Source organism: Sparus aurata, chromosome 8, assembly GCF_900880675.1.
Source record: "Sparus aurata chromosome 8, fSpaAur1.1, whole genome shotgun sequence".
NCBI classification, from domain to species: domain Eukaryota; kingdom Metazoa; phylum Chordata; class Actinopteri; order Spariformes; family Sparidae; genus Sparus; species Sparus aurata.
The window spans coordinates 5,974,807-5,999,737 of record NC_044194.1 but is presented as its reverse complement, the minus strand read 5'-3'; the positions used below and the strand labels follow the sequence as shown (position 1 = coordinate 5,999,737).

Here is a 24,931-nt window from a genome sequence, read left to right as displayed (position 1 = left end):
AGAGAGAGAGAGGAAGCAGACGTCGGACGTCAGCGAGGTAGGATATTATTCTGTCATGATCCTCTCATTAGCGCTTCTCTCACCAAGTCAGAGACAGATGAGAGAGTGGGCTAGTGCGACCCGGTGATAGATGGACACGGAAATGCACAGCAGAGAGTGATCAGCCTACAACAGGAACGTTTCATTTTGAAACAGTTGGAAATAATGTGCTTTTTAAGTCGTCATTAAAAGTCTCCCTGCTCTGCATAATTCTAATCTTTCACTATGTTCATGTCACGTTATCATTCAGAGATGTTAAGCTCTGTAACTTTACAGCATCCGTTCACATTCAGACACACACACACACACACACACACACACACACACACACACACACTGTTTCTTCTGCGCAGTCTCTAATGGGATCATCTCATGAACTGGTTAATCTTGGCCAAGGGCTTAGTCGGATTAATTGCATTACAGGACCGTAAAGCCATGAAGAATTAATGAAGCTCTTAATAAAACAACACCAAGGTGTCAGCCGAACTGAACGATGTAATAAAGTAACTCCACATCCACCCGTGCACGAAAGAAGTTAGTGCATAGTTTCTGCTGATGTACTGTAAAAACATAGCAATGTTTAACTATGACAGGAAACATGGAAACATTGGAAACATTAAGCGACTGAAGTGAATAAACAGAAAAAGTAACCTGCACAGACGTGTAAATGTGATGCCTGGTACTTACTTCATTTCTGTTGGAGTTGAGGTAAGTGCTATATACATCAAATCTCCAGCCTTTGGTATTTTAAGAGCTAATCAGCACAGGAAATCGTTAGAAGAATCCCAACTGCTCCATGCAAAAATGTTGCCGGATGTCAGCAGAAGATAAGGTCCCATGCAGGTACAGCCGGCGGCTGATAAACACCAGAGCTCTGCTGACAGCTAGCAGCTCTCAGCTGTCCACCGGCTCGTCCAAAGCATCCAGAGAGGAGCGAGTCAACACAGCCCAGACGGCAGCCCCAGTCACAGCCACAGCAACCTGAATTGCCCCATCCTGATGTCTGCATACCCTCCTCAGCCCCCACCCCCTGACTCCACCACCACCACCCACAATCAGCTACACACCAAGACACACACACACACACACACACACACACACACACACACAGCACACACACGTATCCAACAAATAAATACAAAACAAAAAAAAAAGAAGAAATGGAGGGAGGAGTCAATATCTGGGCTTAAGAGTCAAATCCCTCAGGGACCCTCCATTCCCTGGATACAGTAATCCCCCCAGAGAGCACGCTCCCAGACTCATCCAGCGACATGGGAGATGAGCATGATGATGCCTTCTAATGGCACAGTGCAGACAGTAGCGCATTGTCGGCAGCCCTTTTTTGCAGAGAGAGGAATAAGCGACTAAAGGAATGACGGTTTAGTGTCCATAATGTTGCCGTTTGGGGCTTTGAGGTCAACCTGATGGACGACGGATGAAAGGTTAATGTTTGCCCTGACATATTATGTCACAGTGCTGAAAAGAGCATACCGACGTGAGGTTTACTCTCAACTCTGCTGGGTACTTACACAAGGCCGCTCGTCCGAAATCGTTCGCTTTAAAGATTTATTCGATGATATTCTCAATAAAACAAAAAACGAGCTGTTTAAAAAAAAAAAAAAAAAAAGGATGGATGCTGGTAAATTAAGAAATTAAGGTCCGTGCATTCAAGTCCCACACACAATCCAACATTTAGATTTACTTATTCCCACTATTCAATAAACGCCAAAGCCCAAATGACCAACGTGATTCATGCGAGGGTGGCGTCACGCTGATTTCCCTCTAGTCTCCCAGCAGCATGGGACTTCACATCGTATTGAGCAGTATCACATTATTCTAATTAGGGAAATGTGTTGGAAAGCTATTTCCTCTTCAAACAAATGACCAGCCGCACAACAAAAGCCAGAGGAATCCCATCTCCGTCGGGAAAGGTTGTGTCATGAGAAATCACTCATCCTAAATCCCTTGACATGTCATACTCATTCAAAGGGCCCACTCAGGGAAGAGGGAGCAGTTATTTTTTTCGGGATGGGAGCGAGAGAGTAGGACAGAGAAGAAGGGGTTACAGGGGGGGAGTAAAAAGGGACACTAGGGGAGAAGGGGGTACTGGGGTCACACCAGCACCTCTCAGCCAAAAGAGGGGCCTTTTGAGGGGAAGGCAGAGGCAGCCATCCCTGCTCTTGGCTGGTACCATGTGAAGCTCTCTGCTTCCTCTCTCTTCCTTCTGAGGGGCTTTGTTTCACACGCAAACAGTGGCAGTGGCCCCAACTCGTCCGGGCCAAGCGCTGTATCCAAACTGGCAGGGGCGAGAAAAGAAGGGAGGGGGGTTCAAATGGGAGGGGGTGTAAGGGTATAGCGAGGGGGGGGGGAGGGAGGGCAGTGGGCATGTCCAGAATGCCAGTTCTTTCAGGCTCACTGATGTCATGCCTGTGCCCACCGTGGGAGAGCAGCGGAGGGACCAAGGCGCCCCTTTCTCTATCCCCCTCCACAGTCTCTTTTTCCAGGATGAATGAATCTTTCAGAAGCTGCAGCCCATTGTGTCCCATAATCGACGGCGATTATCCCGATTTTATGCTGCCTTCCCAGTGCGAGGAGGTTCCCTGAGTGCTGGTATTGAGGACCGCTGCGATGCAGCAAGGACCACGAGGGGTTGTCCTAGCAACACTCTGCTGCTTAGAGGGAAGGGGATGAAGGGGAGAGAGGAAGCTCACAGCCACACACACACACACACACACACACACACTGCATACAAACATTTAGCTGGCACACACACCCCATAAAGATGGGCTTGAAAGATTTGCAGGCGTATAAAGACTTTATATATTTACGCCACCAATACATTTTCACTTTTAAAACTTAAAAAAAAAGCATTTATAAAGAAGTAATCTAACACCCTAAAACTTTTGACAGGACGATTTTTAAAAAGAGCCTCTTTGGTGTCCACGCTGCATAATTAATGAGCTACTGTGACAAGCCATACAATGCCACCGTTCAAGAGCTGCAGCGATTGGTTGATCGGTGAGTTGTCCACTATAAAATTAGTCACAGACAATTTTGATAATCGATTTATCGTCTTGACTCTTTTATCTATTAGAAAAAAATGTGCAAGTTCTCTGACTGCAGCTTCTCAAACGTGATTATTTTCTGATGCCTTCACTCCTCAGTGACAGTAAACTGAAATTATGATGTGGACGAAACAGGAGCATTTTAGTGACACTGATCTTACTGACCAAACAACTCGTCAATTACCAAAATAACCGACAGTTATTAGTTGATAACTGCAGCCCTTCACTCTTACGCAATCATCGACAGGTTTGCTGTGGTGACTGGTGACATACATGGTCCAACTAATTCAGGCTGTTGTCCATGCGATAGCACAGAGGAAGATGTAAATGAGAATACAAGTTTCCCACTGGTCTCCGGAGGGGCCCGATGCCCGTTCTCATGACTGGAGCATCACAATATACTGCAAGGTAAAGACAACTGGAGCCGGGCCAGGCTCCGGATATATCTGGCCCCTCCGGGCCTCACATCCACTTGCCATGCAGTGGGAAGAAATGGACTCACACATACTGGCTGCCTGGGAGCTGTGAAAAAGCCCCCCCCCCCCCCCCCCTCCTCCTCCTCCATCCCTCCCCAAATGAAGCTCTCAGCAAACACTTCAGGTTGTGCTGTGCATAGGAAGTGGGAGATAAATTCCAAGATCTGAAGAAAGGGGAGCTTTGTCACCGTACGCCTCTCAATTATGTATCCTGAGATGGTTGTCGGGATGAATGCATGCAGTGATGGATAGTGACGGAGAGATGTGTGGACTGTCGCGCAAAACTTGATTATTCTGTCAGCGATGTAAACCTACTGTTCTCCAGCGGCTCAACAGCACACAGAAGACCCTCTGAGAGAAACAACGTCTCCTATAAGTAGAGGGGCCCTGGAAAAAAAACAAAAAACGTTCCCATCGGGTGGAAGTGTCCTCAAAACTAATCCCAACCACCAACAACACCAGACCAACAACCGCCCAATGTTTCATTTCATATCAGACCCTGGTGTCCCTATATCAACGAACACATCCAAAACTCCTCACCTCTTGATTTGGTTCATTTAAAAGAGCGACCCCAGACTAAATGTATGTGGTGCAGCGTCACTCAGCTGTCCACTTGAAAGCCGTCTTGAACCGCTTCCAAGTTGAACTCTGGGGGCGAGAATGGCGCGATCAAAGAGCGGCACGGAGCCAAAGAAGCTGCACGTCGAATGGGAAGTCAACTCCATTCTGTCACTCACTTTTTTTTGTTGTTTTTTGGGGACTGAATAAAACTGCTAATCATCGACTGGAGAGTGAATAACAGATTCTGCAATACCAAACAATGTGGCGATTTTCAGAAGAATAGATGAGTCAGTTTGTAGTTTTGTCTTGGTGCCAGTGTTGATCAGCAAAGGGAAATATTAGCAGTCATAAAAGCTGTTAGTATTATTCTACGCGAATAAAAAGCACTCTCTCTCTCTCTCCGTCTCGTGTTATGTATAAAGAACAGGGGACGCTTAAAGCTGCTTTTTTCACAATATAACTCGAGTGTGCAACTTAACTTTTGCTTAACCGTTACAATCTACATACCATATAACACCTTTTTCTAATAGTTCCTCTTGAGAGTGATTATCAAGAGCTACCTTGGCTTTGTTTGGGCAGTCTTGTCTTAAAAGTTTAGGGTTAGGGTTAGGTTAGCTAACCCTAACCCTTAACCCTTTCCAAATAGATGTGGAGCAGCGGGGCAGGCGTTCAGTACCATGGTCAGTGACACAGCCTCAGACCTGCTCAAGCTCACGCTGACTGAACTGCTTTAACCAAAACTGTAAGGTGCGCACGCAGCATTCCAGCGCTGAAGCTCAGACCTACCGCTGTTGTCAAATGATGTAACGCTGTTATGCAAGGAATTCACACAATACTCCCCGCACGCCGACCTCTGCAAGCAAGTCTTCCGTATCTGGCAGATTTCTGTGTCAACAGTTCTACTGGAAGAAACTGAATCTATTTTTTACCACCCATCATGCGCAGCAATCTGCAAAAATCGCTTCTGCGTTGTATTTAACAGCTGTAACACCTGTTTAAACAATTTCATCACATTTGCCAGTTTTTACCACCCGTCGGGGTGCATCAGCGTCCTGGCAACGCATGACTGAACCATACTGTACGTGCCTGTCCCTCAGCATCCTCTAAGGTTTCCCTTTGTTTGGCACAACTCTTTGTGCCCATAATGAGGCAGTCATTAGAGGGAGCCTCTGGGAATCCTGAGGCTAGTGTTGTAGTCTGCATAGGTCTCTCAGATGTGACCAATCCCACTGTAATTATGTGCTAACAGCCTATTATGCCGTGGAGTGGCCGTTATAGGAATGAATCGTGTGATTCCCATTCATCTGCATAATATCTGCGCGGAGACTTAGTTTGGTGGCGTTCTAATCCGACCACAACCCACGTTTATAATTAAATAAGCGCCCCCCTCCAGCTCCACTTTTATGTCTCCTTCCCTATTTTCTTCGTGTTGCATTCAAACCTCCAGACTCTCTGGCATTCACAGCGCATGTCTCAGCTGTTTTTGCTCTCACTCTTTCCTCCGTCATGTTCTCAGAGGCTTTCCTGTGATGCTATGTTTTCCAAAGCTGCGACCAAAAGGAATTTGTTACTCCACAGTCCGCTGTCCCCTCTCCCCAAACCCCCATCTTTTGCCTGAAGCCGCACAGATGAAAGGTCAGCAGAGAAAAGAGGATCGTCCGTAGTCGTGTGAGATTTTCCCACTGCGGCCTCCTCCATCAGACGAGGGGTCACACGCCCAGCTCAGACACCGACATCTCTCATCCCCCGTCCTCCTATAGCTGCTTCTTCCGCGTTCACGCCGGCTGCATGTGAAGCGATGCTGCCGTCATTAGCAAAGGCGCATCTGTTTAAGAGAGTCGGCTATATAGCAGCACGCAGCGTTTGATGGCTTCAGTCCGATTCCCCACAGGAGCTCATTAAATCTGGCAGTGAGGCAGGACCACCCCACCCCCCCACCCCCACCCCCTACTACAACCACCGCTATGGTATACCCGCTACATTGGTGAGAGGTGGGGGGGGGATGACAGATAAAGAGAGAGAGTAGGCAGAGGGAATGGAGGGAGGGGTGAAACAGCAAGAAACGCAATAAAAAGATAGATGTGTAACAATGTATGGGGGAAGGGTGGAGGGGGGGAAAAAAGGTGGGGGGAAGGGAGGAGGAAAGAAAAGCGGAGGTGTGGCCGATGAAGGTGCGGATGGAGACAAAGGGATGGAGATTGGAAACAGATGAGGCAGTAAGTGGAGGTGGAGGGGGAGAGCTGGGCAAAGGTCGGGCTGAAGCGATGAACCGAAGTGGAGAACGAGGCGGAGCACGCCGCCGCACGTACAGTAAAACGAAGGGGCCCCCCCGTGTTATCAGGTTATCGGTGGATACATGAAGAGCTGACATCTGTGTCGGGCAGCTGGCCCTGTGAAATGGGATTAGTGCACAAATCACGTTTCATACATGAGTAGACTCACCTGCCACACTCTCAGAATCAAAACACATAGACGAGTACGTACGCGCTGTCTGGCCCCGCGCGCTCACTCACGTTTGCGTGAGTACATGTAAACGGCAAACACACACACACACGTGCAGAATATTGCGCTATTATCTGTGGTCATAAATCTTAACTGGTCCAGTCCTGCGGGATATTGGAGGCGGGGTGAGGGGGTTAGAGTCTCACTCAGGATTTGCCAATAAGAGGACTAAGGAGGATGGATGTTCTCTCACTAATTAAACACTGGAGTCTGTGGGGACGGAGCACGGCCTGCAGCGCCGGCCGTGCCCTGCTCTCCTCACACCACCCCGCAGTGTTGACAGAAAGGGCATTCCTGCACACACACACACACACACACACACACACACAGCTCATTACCTCAGCCAGCTAGGCCCGTTGGCCACACACGCAAACACATCCATACATACACATTTCCAGCATATGAGTCACCAAATCTAAAAGGTTTGTCTTCAGCCTAAAATGTTCAAATGTTTTCAATTTGCCTTTTTTTTATGTGAACACTGCAAATTGATTTTTATTCCCTCTAATGCAATTTAAATGTATTATATATGTCTATTTATCCATTCCAGGAATCCCATTAACATCAGGCGAAGAGACTACCAATGAAAACTAGCTGGTCAGCGAACTCAGGTGCAAATTTGACTGAGTATCTTTATTTTCCTGAGCGTATAATTCTACAAATAATCAGGTAAAGGCTTTTCCACAGGGTCGTTTTAATCATTTATTCATTGAAATTTACAGAAAATGTACTATCATTACCTGGATATGTGGCTGTAGTGAATGTTAAGGCATGTCTAAAGCAAAATAAGTGAAACACATGTCGATAGAATTCATTCAAAATGTAGTGACGAGCAAATTACCTTAAATGTTAGCCAAGTAATTTGATGTGAGAGCCACATTTGAAAGTTTTCAGGTACGCCTTCATCTTTATCTCTGGGCAAATGTGCTCAAAGTATCGTATCTGTTTCCTGTAGTTGTATCCTGTACATTCATACACAGTAGTGCTCGGTTTGAATGGCTCCTGTGCTTTGTGGATGAAAGACACACTGAACGGCGTGCAGACATGACATATGGCCGTGCTACATAAAGCTAAAAGGTGTGATCGTTACCTTGCTGGAAAGACATTTTTAACCGCTCTCTGTTCGTCTCTGTGTACAGAGTGAGTTACACACATCACATCAAGGATGACCAGAATACAATGGGGAAGCATATCAGGGGAGCAGGGAAGTGTGACAGAGCTGCCAGTCCCTCAGTCACCAAGTGTCTGTTCGTGTTATCCAAAGTACGCATCCCTCGTCCTCATTACACTCTCTCTCTCACCGTCTCTCCCTCCTTTTTCTCTCTATGCTTCCCATTTTTCCTTCTCTTCGCGCACAACATACGACTGATATCACAACTTAAAGTATCAGCTGAAAGAGTTCCTTCAGCTGCGCGTCTGACAGGCAGCACGATGTCAGCAGAGGCAGATGTCTGGAACCGCGCTCTTGTTTCAAACTGAAGCACACGGGACACCAACAAACCTGCCGGAGTATGAAAACTTATGCGTGAACCTACTGCAAGTGTCGGCCGACTCTTTTAGGAAAGCAAGCAGAGTTTTATTCAACTAATGTAATGATGCATGGAGGGAAACCTCCTAAAACGATTATGCAAAGATACAAACTAAAAGGGATCCAAGACATAAGTTGCTTTGTCTTTAAACCGCTGTCTTCTTTTCACTCTTTCATCCGAGCAGAACGTGAGTCTGCGCTGCAACGTAAGACTGTGTGAGAATGACTTCAGGCCTCTGACTCCTTGGGCCTGCTTTCCTTTCAGGACCACCTCCCTGACACTGTTCTTTCAGAACCACATCTACACGCATGAACCAGGAGGGTTTTTTTAGTTTTTTTCCACATCCCTCAAACCCTGTGAAAACAAGAGCCAAACGCTGCCTGTTACTGACACGTGAGAAGCCACAAAGGGACCCCCGCCGCTCCTCCTCGCTTCATTGTTTTCCTTTCCACGTCAGTGTTCGCCGCATACTTTGTCAAACTATGTAAATATTTCTTCAGTCACTCGCAGCACCGGAATGCCGTCGAGAGGGAACGCGCTCGCCGAGGCTTTTTCCACTGCCTAATTGTGACAGGCTGCCTATAGTCACACTCAATCACGATCACAACATTTCAAGCATATTTCCACCGTCTCTCTGTGATCCCAGTCGCAGCCAAATCCCCAGAGCGCACTCATCTTAGCCCGCTAAGAGGATGGCGAAACCCCGTCGAGATTTAAGGCATACGAGACAAATTCCGCCCCGAAATCCTGGTTCACTGTAATCCTCGCACAATAAGAGGACCTTGGATTTGTCCCCGTCGATGTCAGGATCCATCTGGATACAACAGCATCCAAAAGCTTGGAGTTTTTGAACGAAGCTTTGAATGTCTGTCGTCATGTTTTCTGTCATTACACACAGCAAAACGTTTAAATCCTCAATTTGAATAAAGTGATTCATCTGCTTAAATGGAGAGTCAAGCAAGTACTGATACATAATAGGATCTTTCTTTTTTTGTTAGACCCCATTGTAATGTGGAGTTCTGCAGCTCTGGAAGTGATTCTAGAGATGGATTGTTTGAGTGTCATAAGGTCATCAAATAACGACCTTCTGTGTTGACGGTCAGAGCCAGTTTTTACAACCTGGCATGATGACAGTGCGACGCGTGGTGTCGGAAGAATCATCGTAAAAACGTATTTCAGACTGTATTTTCCAGTCTGAAATACGCTTTTACAGTATGTTTTTTCTCAAGTCAGAGCATCAAACTCGGGACATTTGCCAAGTTATATGACGCTGAGACGTGCCGTACGATATATATCACTGAGTTCATGGTAACTTAATGGTTACCCGTTTCCTTGTTGCCGAAAACAGCTGTTGTTGCGCTGTTTAAGCGGTTCCCCGAGGAAAATAAGGTCCCCAGAACTCTGTTTGAAGCACGAAAGGTGGCAGGGTCCGCCACATATAAACACATTTTAAAAGTTATCCTTTAAGGCCAGTTTGTTTATTCAGTTTATTCAGAAAAGACAAAGACAGACAGACTTTGTTTTAAAATAATCCTTCCCCAAAACTACAAAGTGCACCTTTAACTTTGCATCACTACTTAAGATCTTCCATAGATAGATAGATAGATAGATAGATAGATAGATAGATAGATAGATAGATGCAGCTCCTAATTAACCAGCGCACAATGTGGTGAGCCAGAAACCGTCCAACAAAACCCTCTCTGTGTTCATCGGCCATTGAGGCGAGCCGCTTTTGGAACACGCCACCCCTACTGGAATAATGGGCCACTTTACAGGCCTCCAAGTTAGTTCACAGAATCTGGAGCTGGGAAACCGCTAGCACAGGGTTCATGGGGAGGAGGGGCCGTTTAATTGTTTCCTTCGTTTTTTTTTGTTTTTGTAACCCCCTCCACTCCCTCCCTCTCCCCCCCCCCTCTCTCTCCTCTCTTTCGTTCTGAAAAGGGGGCTGACAAACATGCAATGAAGGGGATTGTTGTGTGTTCCGCTGGACAAGTGGGTGAGGTAAACAAAACTAGACTGTAGGGTCCATCGGCTCGGCTCGTCGGCGATGGGATAGGCCGAGCGGTGGGGAGCAGCACACATGCCGGGGGAGGATTGGTCAGGGGGTCTGCGCGGTAGGAGGGGTGAGGGGGGTTTTTTTTGGTGGGGGGGGGGAGACGAGGAGAGAAGGGTGAGAGAGCAACAGGGTTTTCCGGAAGAGGTGGGAGGTGGGACGTGGGTGCTGAGGTTACTCCTCCGAGTGTGGGCATTGTATTTGATGCTCAAGTTCTCATGCATGTCCCGTTTTGGCTCCCCAAAATGTCCGAAAAGTGATGGAGCTCTCCGCGATTAAGCGGACAAGTGGCAGCTCCGCTCCGCGCTCCCACAGCTCGGGCTATTTACATACTCAAGAGGGAACATTAATGCCGGCCGATCCCCCCGAGCCGAACAAAGAAGCACACAAACCTGCCTCAGAGGCCCATTACGCACTTAATTGAGGATTTGTGGAATAGTAAAAAGGGGGCAAAGGAAGAGGAAGGTGGCTGGGCCGGGGGAGGGGGAGCGGGGTGAAGTGGGCAGTGACACTAGTTTTACCTTAATTTGAACTTCTTTTTTTTTTTTTTTTACAATATTTTCACTCACTTCTATTTTGTTTTCCGGCTGCCGGCGCGAGGATCAAACATTGAGACTGATACGTCGCCACGTCTTTGTCACCATATGGAAACTCTAAGCATCGTCAAATCCCTTCTCTCTTCATCCTCGGGCTCTTTATTCCCCGCTCGCCGCTGATCCTCCCATTATCCTCGTTATGACCTGTCATAAAAGCCTTACTCTAAAAGGAGGATAGAGAAGCAGCTCCTCGGATAAAACGTGTGTTTCAAACAGCTAAAAACAATTCATGTCAACATATTTGTAAGCTATTTTGGATTCCGTGAGGTCACGTGGTCTCGTATCGGAAACCGCCAACGTGAATGTCTCTCTCAAGAAAATTCAAATGAGCGCTTCTCCTACAGCTTCATCGTTTTATACGAAGATATTACTCCTCTGTGAATCTGTCGGACGGCATCTTGTGACAAACTGCTCCGATGAAGTCTCTTATTTGTTTTGAACGAATCACTTGATGCGCTTTAATTATGATTCTTTTGTCGCCCCACAATGGGGCCGATTGTTCTCGTTGGCATGGACTTCGGTGCCAAGAGAAGAAAAGAGAAGAGGGGGGGGAAAAAAAGAAAAACGAGACCCCCCCCGTTCGACCCCTCTTCCCTTTTACCAATCACACCCGGAGCAATTCCGTGACTCCCCCTGCTGACCTGAATTCCGATGCAGCAGGTGCCAATGGGTTGTGGGTGGTTTGGGGGTTTTTTCAGGGATGAGGACAGTGGCAGTGGCGATAGGGGGGTGGGAGGGATGAGGCCCCTTCACTGTACCGCGGTAAACACTGTGACTCGATCCCTCTCTGGGGCCCCGCGACATGTATGTAAACGTTGATGTGACTTAATCATTCTTTGGAGAATATGGAAAGAAAACTACATATTTGATTATTAAACTCGGAGCAAATATGAGCAAGATGAAGTTCCTCCGCCTGCCAGAGGAACTTTACTTACTCTTTACTTCTTTCACACTCGACCCTGTTATCTCATCAACGTCGGTGGTCGCTTGCGGTCGGCTGTTGGAGCACGTGTGGGCGACTCTGACCGCGACTTCTGACCCGTGTTGTTTAAACCAGATGGAACCAGCCAAAAAAAATTCCCACATGCTCTTTGTGCTGGGCTGCAGAGCGTTTTGTGACCTCAATATGTTTTTGCTCCCCTTTTACTGACGATAAAAACTAAACTGTGAAGTGACCTCGACCCTCAAGTAATCCAGTCCTTGAGTAAAGTGGACTAATGATTCAAAGTTGTTTAAACTTTTAAGCTCAACTTTAATTTTATAGTCTACTTTGCTTGTTCACTCTGAGGTTTTAGACTTCCTGACTTTGTTTTCAAGGTAAACTCAACATTTGAAGTTGAATCTAATTGGAATCTTATTTTATTTAATAAGTGATGTACATTAATCAGTTTGCAAAGCACAAATGTGATAAAAACAAAACGCGTGTATTTAGTTTATGGCTCATTGTTTTCTGATGCTCCATTTGAAACATCTTCTGTTGTGTTTCTATGTATTTATGTTTGAATGTCTCCTGTAACATGTTGTCTTATTAATGCACGCTTTTCCTTCTTCTTGTACACTCAAGCAAAGACGGAGTTCTGCCTTTTGCATGAACATTTTGGGTAGATTCTGACACTTTAAGGTCTCTTATTTTCAGCCTATTTTGTATTTATTTCAACTATTTTGTCAAGTTTTATTTTCATGCTTGTTGGCATAGTATGCTGTGTTGTACGCTCTACACCGCGGCAAGTTTCCACCAACATTTGCTGCAATAAAGTAAATCCCACCGACTCTACGTCCACGTGACAGCTGACAGGTGGTTTCTTTGGGAGAGTGAATTCACACATCATGATCATTCTCAGACCCGATACTTGTTTTATGGAACTGAACACTGATTCATCTTTTTTCCTACGTGCAAGGGCAACAAATGAGCAGCTACGTGAAGGCAAAACCCAAGATTTCACTTTCGCCATCCTTCACATGTCAACACAGATCACACGAGCGGTTTAATGATCGCTGCCGTCTCGCAGCGAAACCGAAGAAAAACGCCTCGACCGCGGCCCGGGTCGGACATCTATCGTTTTGCCGCCCAGCAGCAGCAGACCCGCTGGTGAATGCCTCTGTTTCTGTTCCTGTGCAGTCATACAGAAGTGAAGGGAGCCAGGCTCTTTGTTTGGTCAACCCATGGGAAAGGCCTCACTCTGTTCTGCTCTCTGAGAACCAAAACACTGATTCTATAGGCGAGAATACAAGAGCAGGGAATGGAGGGGGGGGGGGGAGAAAAAGAAGGGGAAAAAAAGGGAGGAAAGAGCATGAAACCTCACATATCAGGAAGATTCACATCAGGAAATACAGTGAGGAAGAGGAGGAGGAGGAGGGAGGAAGCCTGGAAAGCAAAAGAGGGAGAATCAAGTGCAGGGACAAATGAAATTGGATGATATTAAGGTTAATTAGGAGGGACTGCAATGAAAGAGGAGGAGGGGGAAAAAAAAAAGTATGAGCGTGAGGGTGAAAAGAGGAGCTTGTTGGCACTTTGGCAGCTCCAGCGTGTTCCCAGGAGGATTACTCGAGCACTAGATGCCACAGACTGCCAGCAAGACCCACCGAGACGCTCCCTGAATGGAGACGCACAACACGAGCTCACACACACACACACACATCACACACACACATCACACACACCTCCGTGGACGTCATCCTGCTATCTGTTTCACCTGTTTCCTCTCCTCGTGCAGCACTTCTGTCCTTTCCCTCTCTCTTCCTCTACTTTTTTTTTCCCCCCCACCAGCTTGTTCGAACGCCTCCCCCCCTTTTTTTTCTCACTCTCTCTTTTTTTATCGCTCTTTTTCTCTCTCCGAGCAGCAGCAAGAGGAGAGGAGAGGCCACAGACAGGTAGCATATGCTCCATCTTCAGGGCTCTTTTACGTACTCACGCGCACGGAAGACGGATGTCCAGGAGGAGAAACGACCCCACCTCCCTCTACTCCCTCTACTCCCTCACTCACTTCATGCTTTAGCCACTCGTCTTCTCTCTTTTTTCCACTCGGAGGAAGAGTTCTATGTTTTACTGTCTGTCCTTTTCTTCTTTCTGTCACTCCCACATATCAAAGCTCCTTCTTCCCACTCTATCTCACACTTCTGGCAGTGTAAAATCTCAGTTTGTCTGGCAGAGGCTGAAGCGTTTCCACATTGTTCTCTGGGTTTTATTGTTTTGTTTGTTTTTTCACAGGCGCCCAAACTGCACCGAAGTACATTACGGAGTACAGAAATATGAAGGCAGCGAAGAAAAGAAAGAAATAGGCCGGCGCTTATCCGCTGCCTGTTTGCTTTCCGAGGTGTCGGGCGTTATGTAAAGAAAAACATAACAACACGAGCGCATTATTACATTCAATCCACTGTGTGAAACATAGGATTCAATTAATCATCCCGCTCACTCTGCGGTGTCGATGCAATTTTCTTTTAATCAGCTCATGGCTGCTTGCTGGCGATGGCTCATTTGCCATCTGCTGTACCGTTCCCAGCCATGTATGTGCGATCAAAAAACCACATCCAGTGGATTCCTCTCTTATTAATTCTCAAGCACAGCCGACTGCTCTAATCAATCCATAAAAATAAAACTAAAAAAACTGTTGGGATTGATTGGGGAAAATGTAATTTCCACACTGAGAGACAGCCAATGAAGAAGCTATCGGTTAGTCAGGATATTGATTTTTTTTTTTTCTTACTTCCTTCCCGTTTGCGTATTATTTACCCCTGGCCTGCATACCTCCACAGCTACCCTCCCCCTATGTGTGTGTGTGTGTGTGTGTGTGTGTGTGTGTGTGCCTCACAGCGGAACAGCCTACATTAAACACAAATGCACACACACACACACGCACACAAACACACATGTTCATGTAAACATCTCCTCTCGCCCTGAGTACCCTGAGTGATGTCTACACTAATTAAACTCCTCACAGATGGTTATCATAACAGATTTGGAGAAATGTGATTAGGACTCGTTTTTTTATTTCCAGTGGGCGATCGGCGACGCTGCAGGGTTTTTGTCTGGGCGTGTGTGTGTGTGTGTGTGTGTGTGCCTGATTATTGGATGCTCAGAGGGGTTGGCTCTGAGGATTCCATGTTGGACTCAGGATCATTAACTTTGCTTTACAATCGACCAAAAAAAAACCTGCTATAAATATTTATATCACACATTTAGTAGTAGTAGTCATATGTGAGGAGGTGTTTCCCCAAAGCGGCACTATGTCAAATTTTGTAGAAGAAATTCAAACTCAGAAAAACAGTTCGAAGCTGGAAAAAGGTTTATATTGTGTTCCCTGAAAACTACGTAGTGCCCCTTTAAACTTATACCTAAGAATTCTATAAAACGCTGCGTCTATTCAAGGCTACAGCGCGAATCTGAATCATTCATGAGCTGATAATAATGTCACGTTTCTTAAAAAAGAATGAATGTATTTCCCTGAAAAGCACACGGCAAAACAAAAGCACCCAGGAAATCATGTGCTTTCTATGACTTTCCCTCAAAGGCAGGTAAAGAGAATTAATGGAGCTGCAGAAATCCCCTTACACTAATGCTGCTCTCCTCTGTAAACAAATGCTAAGCATGTGCATAATGCGCCCAAACACTCTTATTCTCATGAGTTCTCATTAATTGGAATATGTTTCGCAGCATGAGCACCCCCTCCCCTCCCCTCCCCTCTCCTCCCTCCTCACATGATGACAAACATATACGCCCGTTTATCAGAAGAGAAAAAAAAAAAAAAAAAAAAAAAAAAAGATCCACCCTCCTACAGATTCAGGCCATGCATTTATGTACTAAATGACTCATTCTGCCTTTGAGCATGTGGGAGCTCGCCCTGAATGTCTGTCGTGCTCATTCATGTAAGCGCAGAAGAAGATGCCACAGTACAGTAGTTTAGAGAGAGTCGCCTCCGGGAAAAGGACAAAACGCATTAGCTGCATGGACACTTTTCTTTTACAAGATTCTCCCAGCAAATTACACCGAGAAGGGTCGGGGGGGGGGGGGGGGGGGGATGGACCCGGGACCCTGCCACACACAATGCAACAATCATGATGCAGCCAGCATCATGGCTCCCTCCTGGAACACTACCTGCCCATTAAAACAAAACAAAAAAAAACATCAAAATCAACAACAACAACAACAACAAGAGGAGCCTCCTCACGCCTGATTTCAATGCATCAACGTGAGAGAAAGCATCCACAGACCCTGTTTTCAAGTGACAAGCCAGGAGTAATGCTGACAGCGACCAACTGATGGTGCCAGGAGAGCTGGTTACCATGGTGACATTGATGGTGCCATTGGAAAACCGTGTGTCCCTGAGTGTGTGTGTGTGTGTGTGTGTGTGTGTGTGTCCATGCGTTTTTAATATGGAAGAGGGGATGGGCTGCAGCCATTGGTTCAAAAGGTGGGTGGTGATAGTAAGGTAATGAGCTTTTTTTTTTTTTTTTTTTTCTCCTCCTGCTCCTCCTCCTCCTCGCAGGTCTGATTGACGCTGGGAATGTCAGGAACAACTCACAGACACAACGTGCTGCCAACATTTTCAGGGAATTGTGTAATAATAAGGATGTGCAGGTGGTTTTCTGTCTCAAGTCACAACACAACATGAACGAGTGTGTCAGTGAGAGAGAGTCTTCAGTCCTATGTTAACGATTCCAATTCAGGTTCAGGTTACAAACTGTCTTTCATTCTCAAAACCACAAATCGTTGCGCAATTATCATCCAATCGCCCCTCAGCAGGATTTAACTCGCCCATAAAGTTGCCCAGAAAATAAAAGGGGGCCACACTGTGAAATGTTTGACGCCTTTACTGTTTCGGCCGAACACTTCTTTGGGTTCTTTGGAATCGTCCCTGCGCCCAATCTGGATGAGAATGGAGACGTTGCGCGTTTGGCTGAGGCGATGGAAAAAGGGGGAAAATGGGAAAAAGCCCTTCGGTTTGGTTGAGATTGAAGGATTAGGGCACGATTAAACGCACGACATCCGGAGATTTAAAAAGAGAGAGAAGAAGAAGAAGAAGAAGAAGAAAAAGAGGTAAAGGTTTGTTTTCCCAAAGGTTGCACCTACGGCTCTGTCACCAAAGTGTTGCCCGCGGCTGCCGTCTCCACAAACGCGCAGAGACGCACTTTGATACGCTCCCTGTGATTCTCACTGACAGGTTCACTTACATCACTGGGCTTTTTATTATTATTATTATCATTATTATTTGATGCATGAAAGTCTCATGCAGGGAAAGAGCTGTGAGGAGATGCAGCTCTTTTGTTCACCCGTGTAATGTGCGCGCCTGTTGTTGACGGTCTTGTCTGCGCTCCGGGACTTTTCACCGCAGCTTTGTCACTTTCATGTCTTAATCTGCGCCCATCTGCGGAATATGAATCATGCGCAAATAAGTCAAAGGAGGTTTATTTGCACACTTGGTGTTTTCTTGTCTTTCTGTATAAATAATAATTAAAAAAAAAAATGTGCACAAGAAGAAGTCATTTCTCCATTAAAGCAATTAAAATCGAATGAACCTGTTAATTGTTTTCACGATTAAAGGACAAATGCAGCTACAAGTCAGGATCAAGACGAGACGCGCGCGTCCCCCGTCGTTCCAGCTACTGCGCGTGTGTATCGATCCCGTGTGCAAGCCTGGTGAAAATGAGAAAATAAAGCAGAACAGCATCTTACCTTTGTTGCAAACCACGGTGAAAAAAGTTTTTGGTCTCGTCCCCTCGCAGGGTCTTATCGCATCCGCTTCAGGGGGTGGTCAGCCACGGCGAGCTGCAGAGCGCACGGCGGTCCAGGACAAGGGGCGCTTCACAAGACCGAACGGAGGGATTCTCTGTCAGTAAAATCCGAGGAGCTCCGCAGCTCAACGTTCCCACTGAATGAGCTCTGCCTCACCTCACTCCTCGGCGCTTTACTCCCCCACCCACCTCCCCTCCCGCCCGCTTCCCCCCTCTTTGTCTCCACTGCATGGGAATGCCAACTCCCGTTGGTTGAAGATGCAGCCTATACCGTCCTCATCATCTCTCCCTTCCTCTCCCTGACCCTCTCTCACACTCCCTCTCTCTCACGCACAGCCGGATTTGCAAAAACACCGTCAAAGTTGATGCAGATTCTGTTTGAAAGATTTGAAGTGCAGAGAGCTGGGTTTTTCCCACATTTGATGAAAATCTGCGAAACACATCGGAACCTTAGAAAGTGCGCTGATTAGAGGGAGCATCAGAGTCTCCTGCAGCCTCCCCACTGACCGCTCTTTGATGTCTTTCATGACCTTTATTTTGTTGCACTGGTTAGAAGATAAAACTCATTAAATCCACTTCTATGGCGAGAATAGCATCCTGTTAGTGCCTCTCTAATCATCTGCAGTAAATCGGGTACATGTCTAACCTATATGACTTCAAGAGAAAATCATTTGAGTTACACAACACAAAGTGAAGGACACTTTGGGGATCAATGCATTTTATTTCAGCATTTGTGGATCCACATAAAACTGAATAAAACCACAAACTGAGTTATAAATGTCAAAAACCATGAAGTATGGAAACCCTGAGTAGATTTTTTTTTCTCTGGTTTCTCACAGTTTTTTTTTTTTTTTTTTGCCCCTCTTTTCAATCAGGGCAACAAAAAAGAGAAAATTTCACATGAATGTGTTTTCACAGATTTTTTTTTTTTCAAGGACATTTTTGTGGAACCAATGAAAAAACTTTTTCTCTCAGTTCCGCACAGGAAAAAGAAATTCCACTGGCTCCCACACAAAAATTTCTTTTCACTCGTTCCACACATAATTATTTTTTTCATGTGTGAAACCAATGAAAAAACTTTTTTAATGAGGAGTGATTTCTTTTTCTGTAAGTGAATTAATTTTTTTCGAGAATTTTTTTTCACAAACTTTTTTTTTACATTCGGTTTCTCACGGCATTTTTGGTCCACACAGAAATCATACATTTTCTCCTGAAGAAGAAAAATATTTCACTTGGTTCTACACAGGAATTTACAAACTAATTTCACCCAGTTGGATGAAGTAAATTTTTTCAGGATTTTGTTTTTTTTTTACATTTTGTTTCTCAGTTTTTTACGCGTTCTTTCACATTTTTTCCACCCCCAAAAATTTGTATAAAATATATATATATCATTTTGATATCGTGAGGAATTTTTTGTTTAAAAAAATTCTTTCAACAAAAACATTTTTCACGAGAAAAAAATTATTTTTTTTACAAGAAAAAAAAATTCATGAGAAAAAAAAAAACATTTTTCACGAGAAAAAAAAACAGTTTTAACGAGAAAAAAAAAATTTCACAAGAGACAAAAACGTTTTTCACAAGAAAAAAAAATTCACAGGGAAAATAAAACAAAATATTTTCCACGTGGAAAAAAACAAATTACTGCCAGATATCAGGGGACATGCAAAATTCACTCTGTTTGACACATGAAAAAAATCTTTAGACCACACGTGGCCCCTCAGGGCTTCTGTATGAAGGAGAGGGGTCGGGAACATTTTTGGCTCAGTCAGGTCATTATAATATAATGTTTTGGCATTACTTATCTTTATTGACTAATAACTCAGAGTGACATAATGTGGCAGACATGTTGTTTGTGTTTTGTTGCCTGTGTGCACGGTGTCAAGCTTGAGGTTGTGCAAAAATTGCAAAAGAAATAATCCAGGCAATAAAAACTTTGGAAACATTACTGCAATATGTCTTTGATTTAAACTTAGTGAATATAAATCATGTTAGGTTATGAACAATGAAGGCTGACACATCCATTGCTATTAACATGTAGAAAATCCTCACATTGGAAAAGGTGAGACCTTGTTATATCAGTTTGAAAAAAATGCTGAAACTATTCACTGATGAAAAGAACAGTGGCTGATTGATTTTCTGTTGGCAGGAATGTTGAACATTTGTGTTTCTGAGGTTGTGAGAAAGGATTTTTTATGTTACTAGAGACGCAAAGTTCAAAGTTCAGAAAAGCTGATGAAAAATACACAAATACAACAACTGGAATTTAGATTCATACCAGCTATGAGGACATCATGTTATCTTCAGACATCTCTGCAGTACAAACAGACATTAGCTTTGACATGATGTCAACAACATAATTTCTTCATCACGCCTTTGCTAAACAAGTTTGGTTTAAAATACCTTGTTTTGTTGACTCTTCGACAGCTACTTAGGTGCCAAGCAACCAACATTACCTCCTCCTGATATGGAGCTGATATCAGCTCATATAAACACAATCTGAACATGATACCATGAAATTAAATACACAATAATCACACAATGCCAGCATTTTTTTCCTGGTGACTGTACTGGACCTGTAGCTTCATGTTGTTAACGATCCACAACATCTTATTGAGAAAAGGTCGGGGTGGAAGGATCGGTCATCAAAACGTAGGATTTCGATTGTTCCCTACAACGTAATTGTCAACCTACCAAAATCTATAAGCTGACCATTCGTGATCTGTTAACAAAGAGATCTTCTGAGAGGGAAAACCGTCCCCTGGTGTTAATGTAGCAGCATTCAAGATCATCCTTATATTGCTTTACAGACTACTCGTGTGTGTGCGTGTGTGTAGGTAAACCAAATTGTTATTGCAATTATGTATGAGTCAGTGCCCTTGATGCCTTTAAAACTTATTGGGCAGCAAGTGAGAGCACGGGGAGAAATTAGAGCAAATCCCTAAAACTGTTCCAACAAACAGAGCCAGTGCCAGACTGTGCTGACTAAGCCGCGTGAGTGGCAGATCACCTTTTCAACTCGGTTGATGTTCCACTTCTGCACAGGTAAGTGCATTTTAGAAATCTCAATAACAGACAAATCAAATCAAATCGATTTGATTTATATAGCCCAAATTCACAATCACAACTCCATCATTCAACTGAGGTAAAAAAAAAATTGCCATGTTGAGAAAAAAACCCTTTGAACAGTTGGAAGAAACCTCAGGTAGAGCCACAGACGAGACATGTAGACAGACAATAGTTCATCAACATCTGCCCTCTCCTGCACTGCTTCTGTGCTCAAAGGCGTCCCCCAGGGTTCGGTGCTCGGTCCTCTTCCTGTTCATCCTTCACATCCCAGCATGATGTCCAGCTCTCCCTCTCCACTCACTCCGATCAACTGCCTCCACTAAATTAGACCACCGACTCAAGCTGACTTCCTCAAACCTAACTGAAAACCAAACTAGACATGATCATCATCTGTGCCAAAAGCCCTCATGGTCTCCCTCACCACACGTCCACACCCTCAGTGTCATTTTGGACAGCAGCCTCTTCTTTAAATGCCATATCAGTCACATAACCAGAGTTGCCTGTTTCCAGAACAATCCTACAGCCAGCCTCCACCCAACACTCTCCTGCTCTGCCTAAAACATGACCCATCTTGTACAAAAATGTTTTTGTGTGCACCTGAAAGCATGTAACCATTAGCATCAATCATTACCTCGCCCACATTACCTCGTTATGTAATGTACAGTTGTTACTCCTTCATACGTTTATAACGTTTATGTATACGTTTATCACCAATAAGGTACAATTTCCACTGATAGATACTATAAATGTATCAATCTGCAAGTTGGAATGTTATAGTTGAAATCTGCCCATGGATGACCCATCCATACGTGTGGATATACGGAGGAGATACCAGGAGACCGGCCGTCACACGAGGAGAGCTGGACAGGGTTGTAGAAGAGCACCAACCCAGCAGCAAGACATGCATTTGCTCCTTTGTGTGAGGAGGAACAGGAGGAGTCCTACAGGATGACATCAGCAGGCTACTGGTGTGCATGTCAGCGACAGCCTCCACCAGGGTGGCGTTAGGGTCTGACGTCCCCTAGTTGGACCTGTGCTCAAAGCCCGGCACCGTGCTGCTCGACTGGCCTTCGCAAGAAAGTACCACGTCTAAGCAAGTCTACACCGGTGGCACCCAGAGTCTGAGGACGCCGTGCTCAACGTGATGCTGCCTGTAAAATCAACCAGCAGGACCGGTTTGTCGGTGCTTCCGCGATGGTTTTTTGGTTTAATTTTAAGTCTTGCGCCTTGAATAAATCATTCATCAAAATCTGTGGTTTGACTAATGTGTTCCCCTTTTATGTTTTGAGCGGTGTATTCATGCGCTAACTGCTGCAGTTTGCCCAGGAACATGATACAACCTGTTCTGCCCCTGTAAAAAGGGGAAGGGCCAATGGTTCATGCTCTCACAGGAGAATGTGGGAGAGTGTCGAGAGGATGTTTTGAGGGTCATGAAGCCGGCAAGTCTTCAGCAGAGACGCCTCAGGGGAGCAGGGGAGGTTTTTCCTTTGGGGGGAGGATGTTAATGCGAGTATGGAACCGAGAGCTCATCCTCGTGCACCTGAAAGATTGGTGTCGGCACTGGTGAACGGCACAGATGTGTTCGGCATCGGGTAAACCGAGCGAATGTTTACAGTCCCCGCCAACAAAGGAACTGCGGCGTGATCGCACATTTACTGTGCATACTGCAGATTTCCTGTGGTCCCTTTCATTCTTACCCTCTCAATCTTGTCTCGCAACCCCTGTACACACACACACACACACACACACACACACACACAGCTGTAATAAATCATATTGCTACTCCTGGCTGTGCGATTCCAGTCACAGGCCTGCATATGGATGAAAACACAGCCGGCGCTTTACATCAATACAGCAGAATTGCTTTGCGTGTCGAAACGCGAGCGCGCTGTATACTTATTCAGGGGCCTGCGCAGAAGTGTATTAATGGCTTTCTTCCATTTTAAACAGGCACATAGGGGAGGTAATGACCGAATAATACCCTGCTCTGTTTAGGTTCATACCTTATGTATGTATTACAGGGCTGAAGGGGCTGGAATAGGAACGGGTCTGGGGGTATCATGATGAGTTGCTGAGAACGTCATGGGTAGAAAATGGGGGGTAGGGATCATTTCACAGGGCGGTAAACACGTTACTGCTCAAGGAACACGGCTAGCAGTGCCCACCAAATCCCACCAAAAGACGGGAAAAAACGACAAGGAAATGATCCTTGAAACAATTACTTCCTGTGTAACCAGAGATTAACGTTCAGTATTTTATTTCTCGCAGTATAAATCTCCATTAAAAACACATACAGCCATCAGCGCTGCACTGGGTGACAAATTACTGTCAGGGAAAGGTGGGCGCTGTAATGTGTTTTGAGTCAATCCCAGATGCACCGCGCTGGCGCTGTGATTGCCTCACTGGTGCAACAAATGTATATCACTCCGCGGCTGAAAGTAGTTCCAGATGAATGCACTGTTTGATCCCGTTTGAGTCTTGGTCCCTTCAAAATAATACAGTCCCAAGCTTTACCTTAAATATTTGTGACTCATTTCGAGAGGGTTTTTTTTCCTGTCACAACAAGAGTAACAGATATAAAAAAATGAGTTCTATTTTGTTTACTGCTGCCGTTTTTAATGGAGAACTGCGCAGAATATTGTTCAGTCAGATGAAACAGATTTTTGAACATATGGATGCACAAAGATTATCGAAGCATTGAGATTATTTATTTACCTGGACTAAACGTGGGCGATGAGGTAAAAAAAAAAAAAGAAGCTATTCATCAGATGTGTTTCACTGTACAACTGATTTTAAATGCGCAATTTCATATTTGTGTTGATTTTCTCTCCCTGCAAGAAATTGGTGATGCATTTTTTTGTCATTTAGTCTGTTTTATATTTGCTGATATGTATAAAAACCGGAAGATGACACATGTTCTGCACTGCGATGGTGTCTTGTTGTCCCCATGTGGGACGGGGGCCAGATATTGGCACGACAAAAGAAATAAAAAAATGTGCAGTCCCACTCTATATCGGACCGGAATACTAACAACGGAGCTGCGTGTGAATCCTTAGTGCCAAAATGCTTTAGTTCAAAGGGTTCCTCTCCTCACACTGAGGACAAAGACGGCCCATCAGCCCAACTGGGAAGCTGGACTGAAACCTAAACATTTTGTGTAAGTCTGGTGTTAAGTATTTTGCCCCTCTGCCTCTCCAGCGTTAACTATGGAGTTCTCATGGTGGCGTCTTTTTTTTTTCTTCTCTTCATCATTATCCAGGTACTTTGCTCAGGGATACATCTCTGTTCCCAGGACAGTCAGGACTTGGTTAAGTGTTGCCCATGTATGCAGGATGCCCTGTGAGCTGAGCAGGGCCTGTGAACAGTCAGTCTCCCAGCCACTCTCGTTAGGGAAGCATGGGATTGTTGTTCAGCTCCGGTTAATGGGTGAAGGAAAGACAGAAAGTCTTTGATTTTGTTACAAAGGCACAGTAGCAGTTATGCATTTCAATTGTGACCTTATTAGGATGAAGTGCCGGCTGGACGGCTGGATGTTTTCAGAATAATAACGATAGTAGGAAGACGAAGAACAAGAAGAAACTGATCTTACAAACTGACAAGAACTGACTAAAAAGTACAAATGTGATAAAGAAGTGAGAGAAAATATGTTGATTGTGATATAAAACAAATATAAATTTACAGAACTCCGTCATAGGAGTTTTAAAAGGAACTCCCAGGCATTTCTGGTAAAAAATAAATAAATAAATTAGACCTGGGAGGCAAAGCTGCACTGAGGATCTCAAGCTCAGACTCATAACGCTTTAGAAAACCTATTATATATTCTGAGCCACGTCCAAGTCCTGCAGAAATACATTTTTTCCTGAATTTAGTAGAATATTTATGAACGTGAAATACAGCCAAGACAGATGTTATGTGATTATCTTTCTGGCACATCTTTTCAAAAGTCTGGCAGCTCCGTCGTAGACCAGCTGTTCGGGCCGGAGCGGAAAGAATTTCAGTTAAAGAAACAAAAGCAACACACGGTGTCACCTTGCCGCTGAAACACGAGAGTCAGATTTATAGATTTTATGGATTTTTAACCGAAGAAAGCGACATCGGAATACAAAGCATTGATTTGCTTTGTACTTAATATTAGTCAGGACTATCCCCATGTGATTCACCTGTAAATCGATAGTGTTGTCAATAATTTTATCAAGATTTTAAGACAGACGGAATGTGCTTGGTGAAGCCTGGGCGACGTCGAACTCTCTGGGTGTTCAAAATTGGGATGTAGTTGTGGGGAGAGTCCTTACCCTTCCCTCTGGACCACGGAAAA

General features: G+C 45.0%; 1 protein-coding gene across 2 annotated transcripts in view; it reads right to left on the bottom strand.

The window, feature by feature from the left end:
- Positions 1–17,740, bottom strand: part of slc1a2b (solute carrier family 1 member 2b) — a 33,866-nt gene extending 16,126 nt beyond the window's left edge. Inside the window, exon 1 of one of the 2 annotated variants that reach the window (XM_030427034.1) lies at positions 17,492–17,740. Coding sequence is in view for 1 of the 2 variants with exons in the window: in XM_030427033.1 (XP_030282893.1) it covers positions 727–764 (38 nt within the window). In the remaining variant the exon portion in view is untranslated. Of the gene's footprint in view, positions 1–726; positions 1,029–17,491 lie in introns of those variants that run through there. The other variant, XM_030427033.1, reaches the window with a different exon arrangement.
- Positions 17,741–24,931: the final 7,191 nt, after the last annotated feature.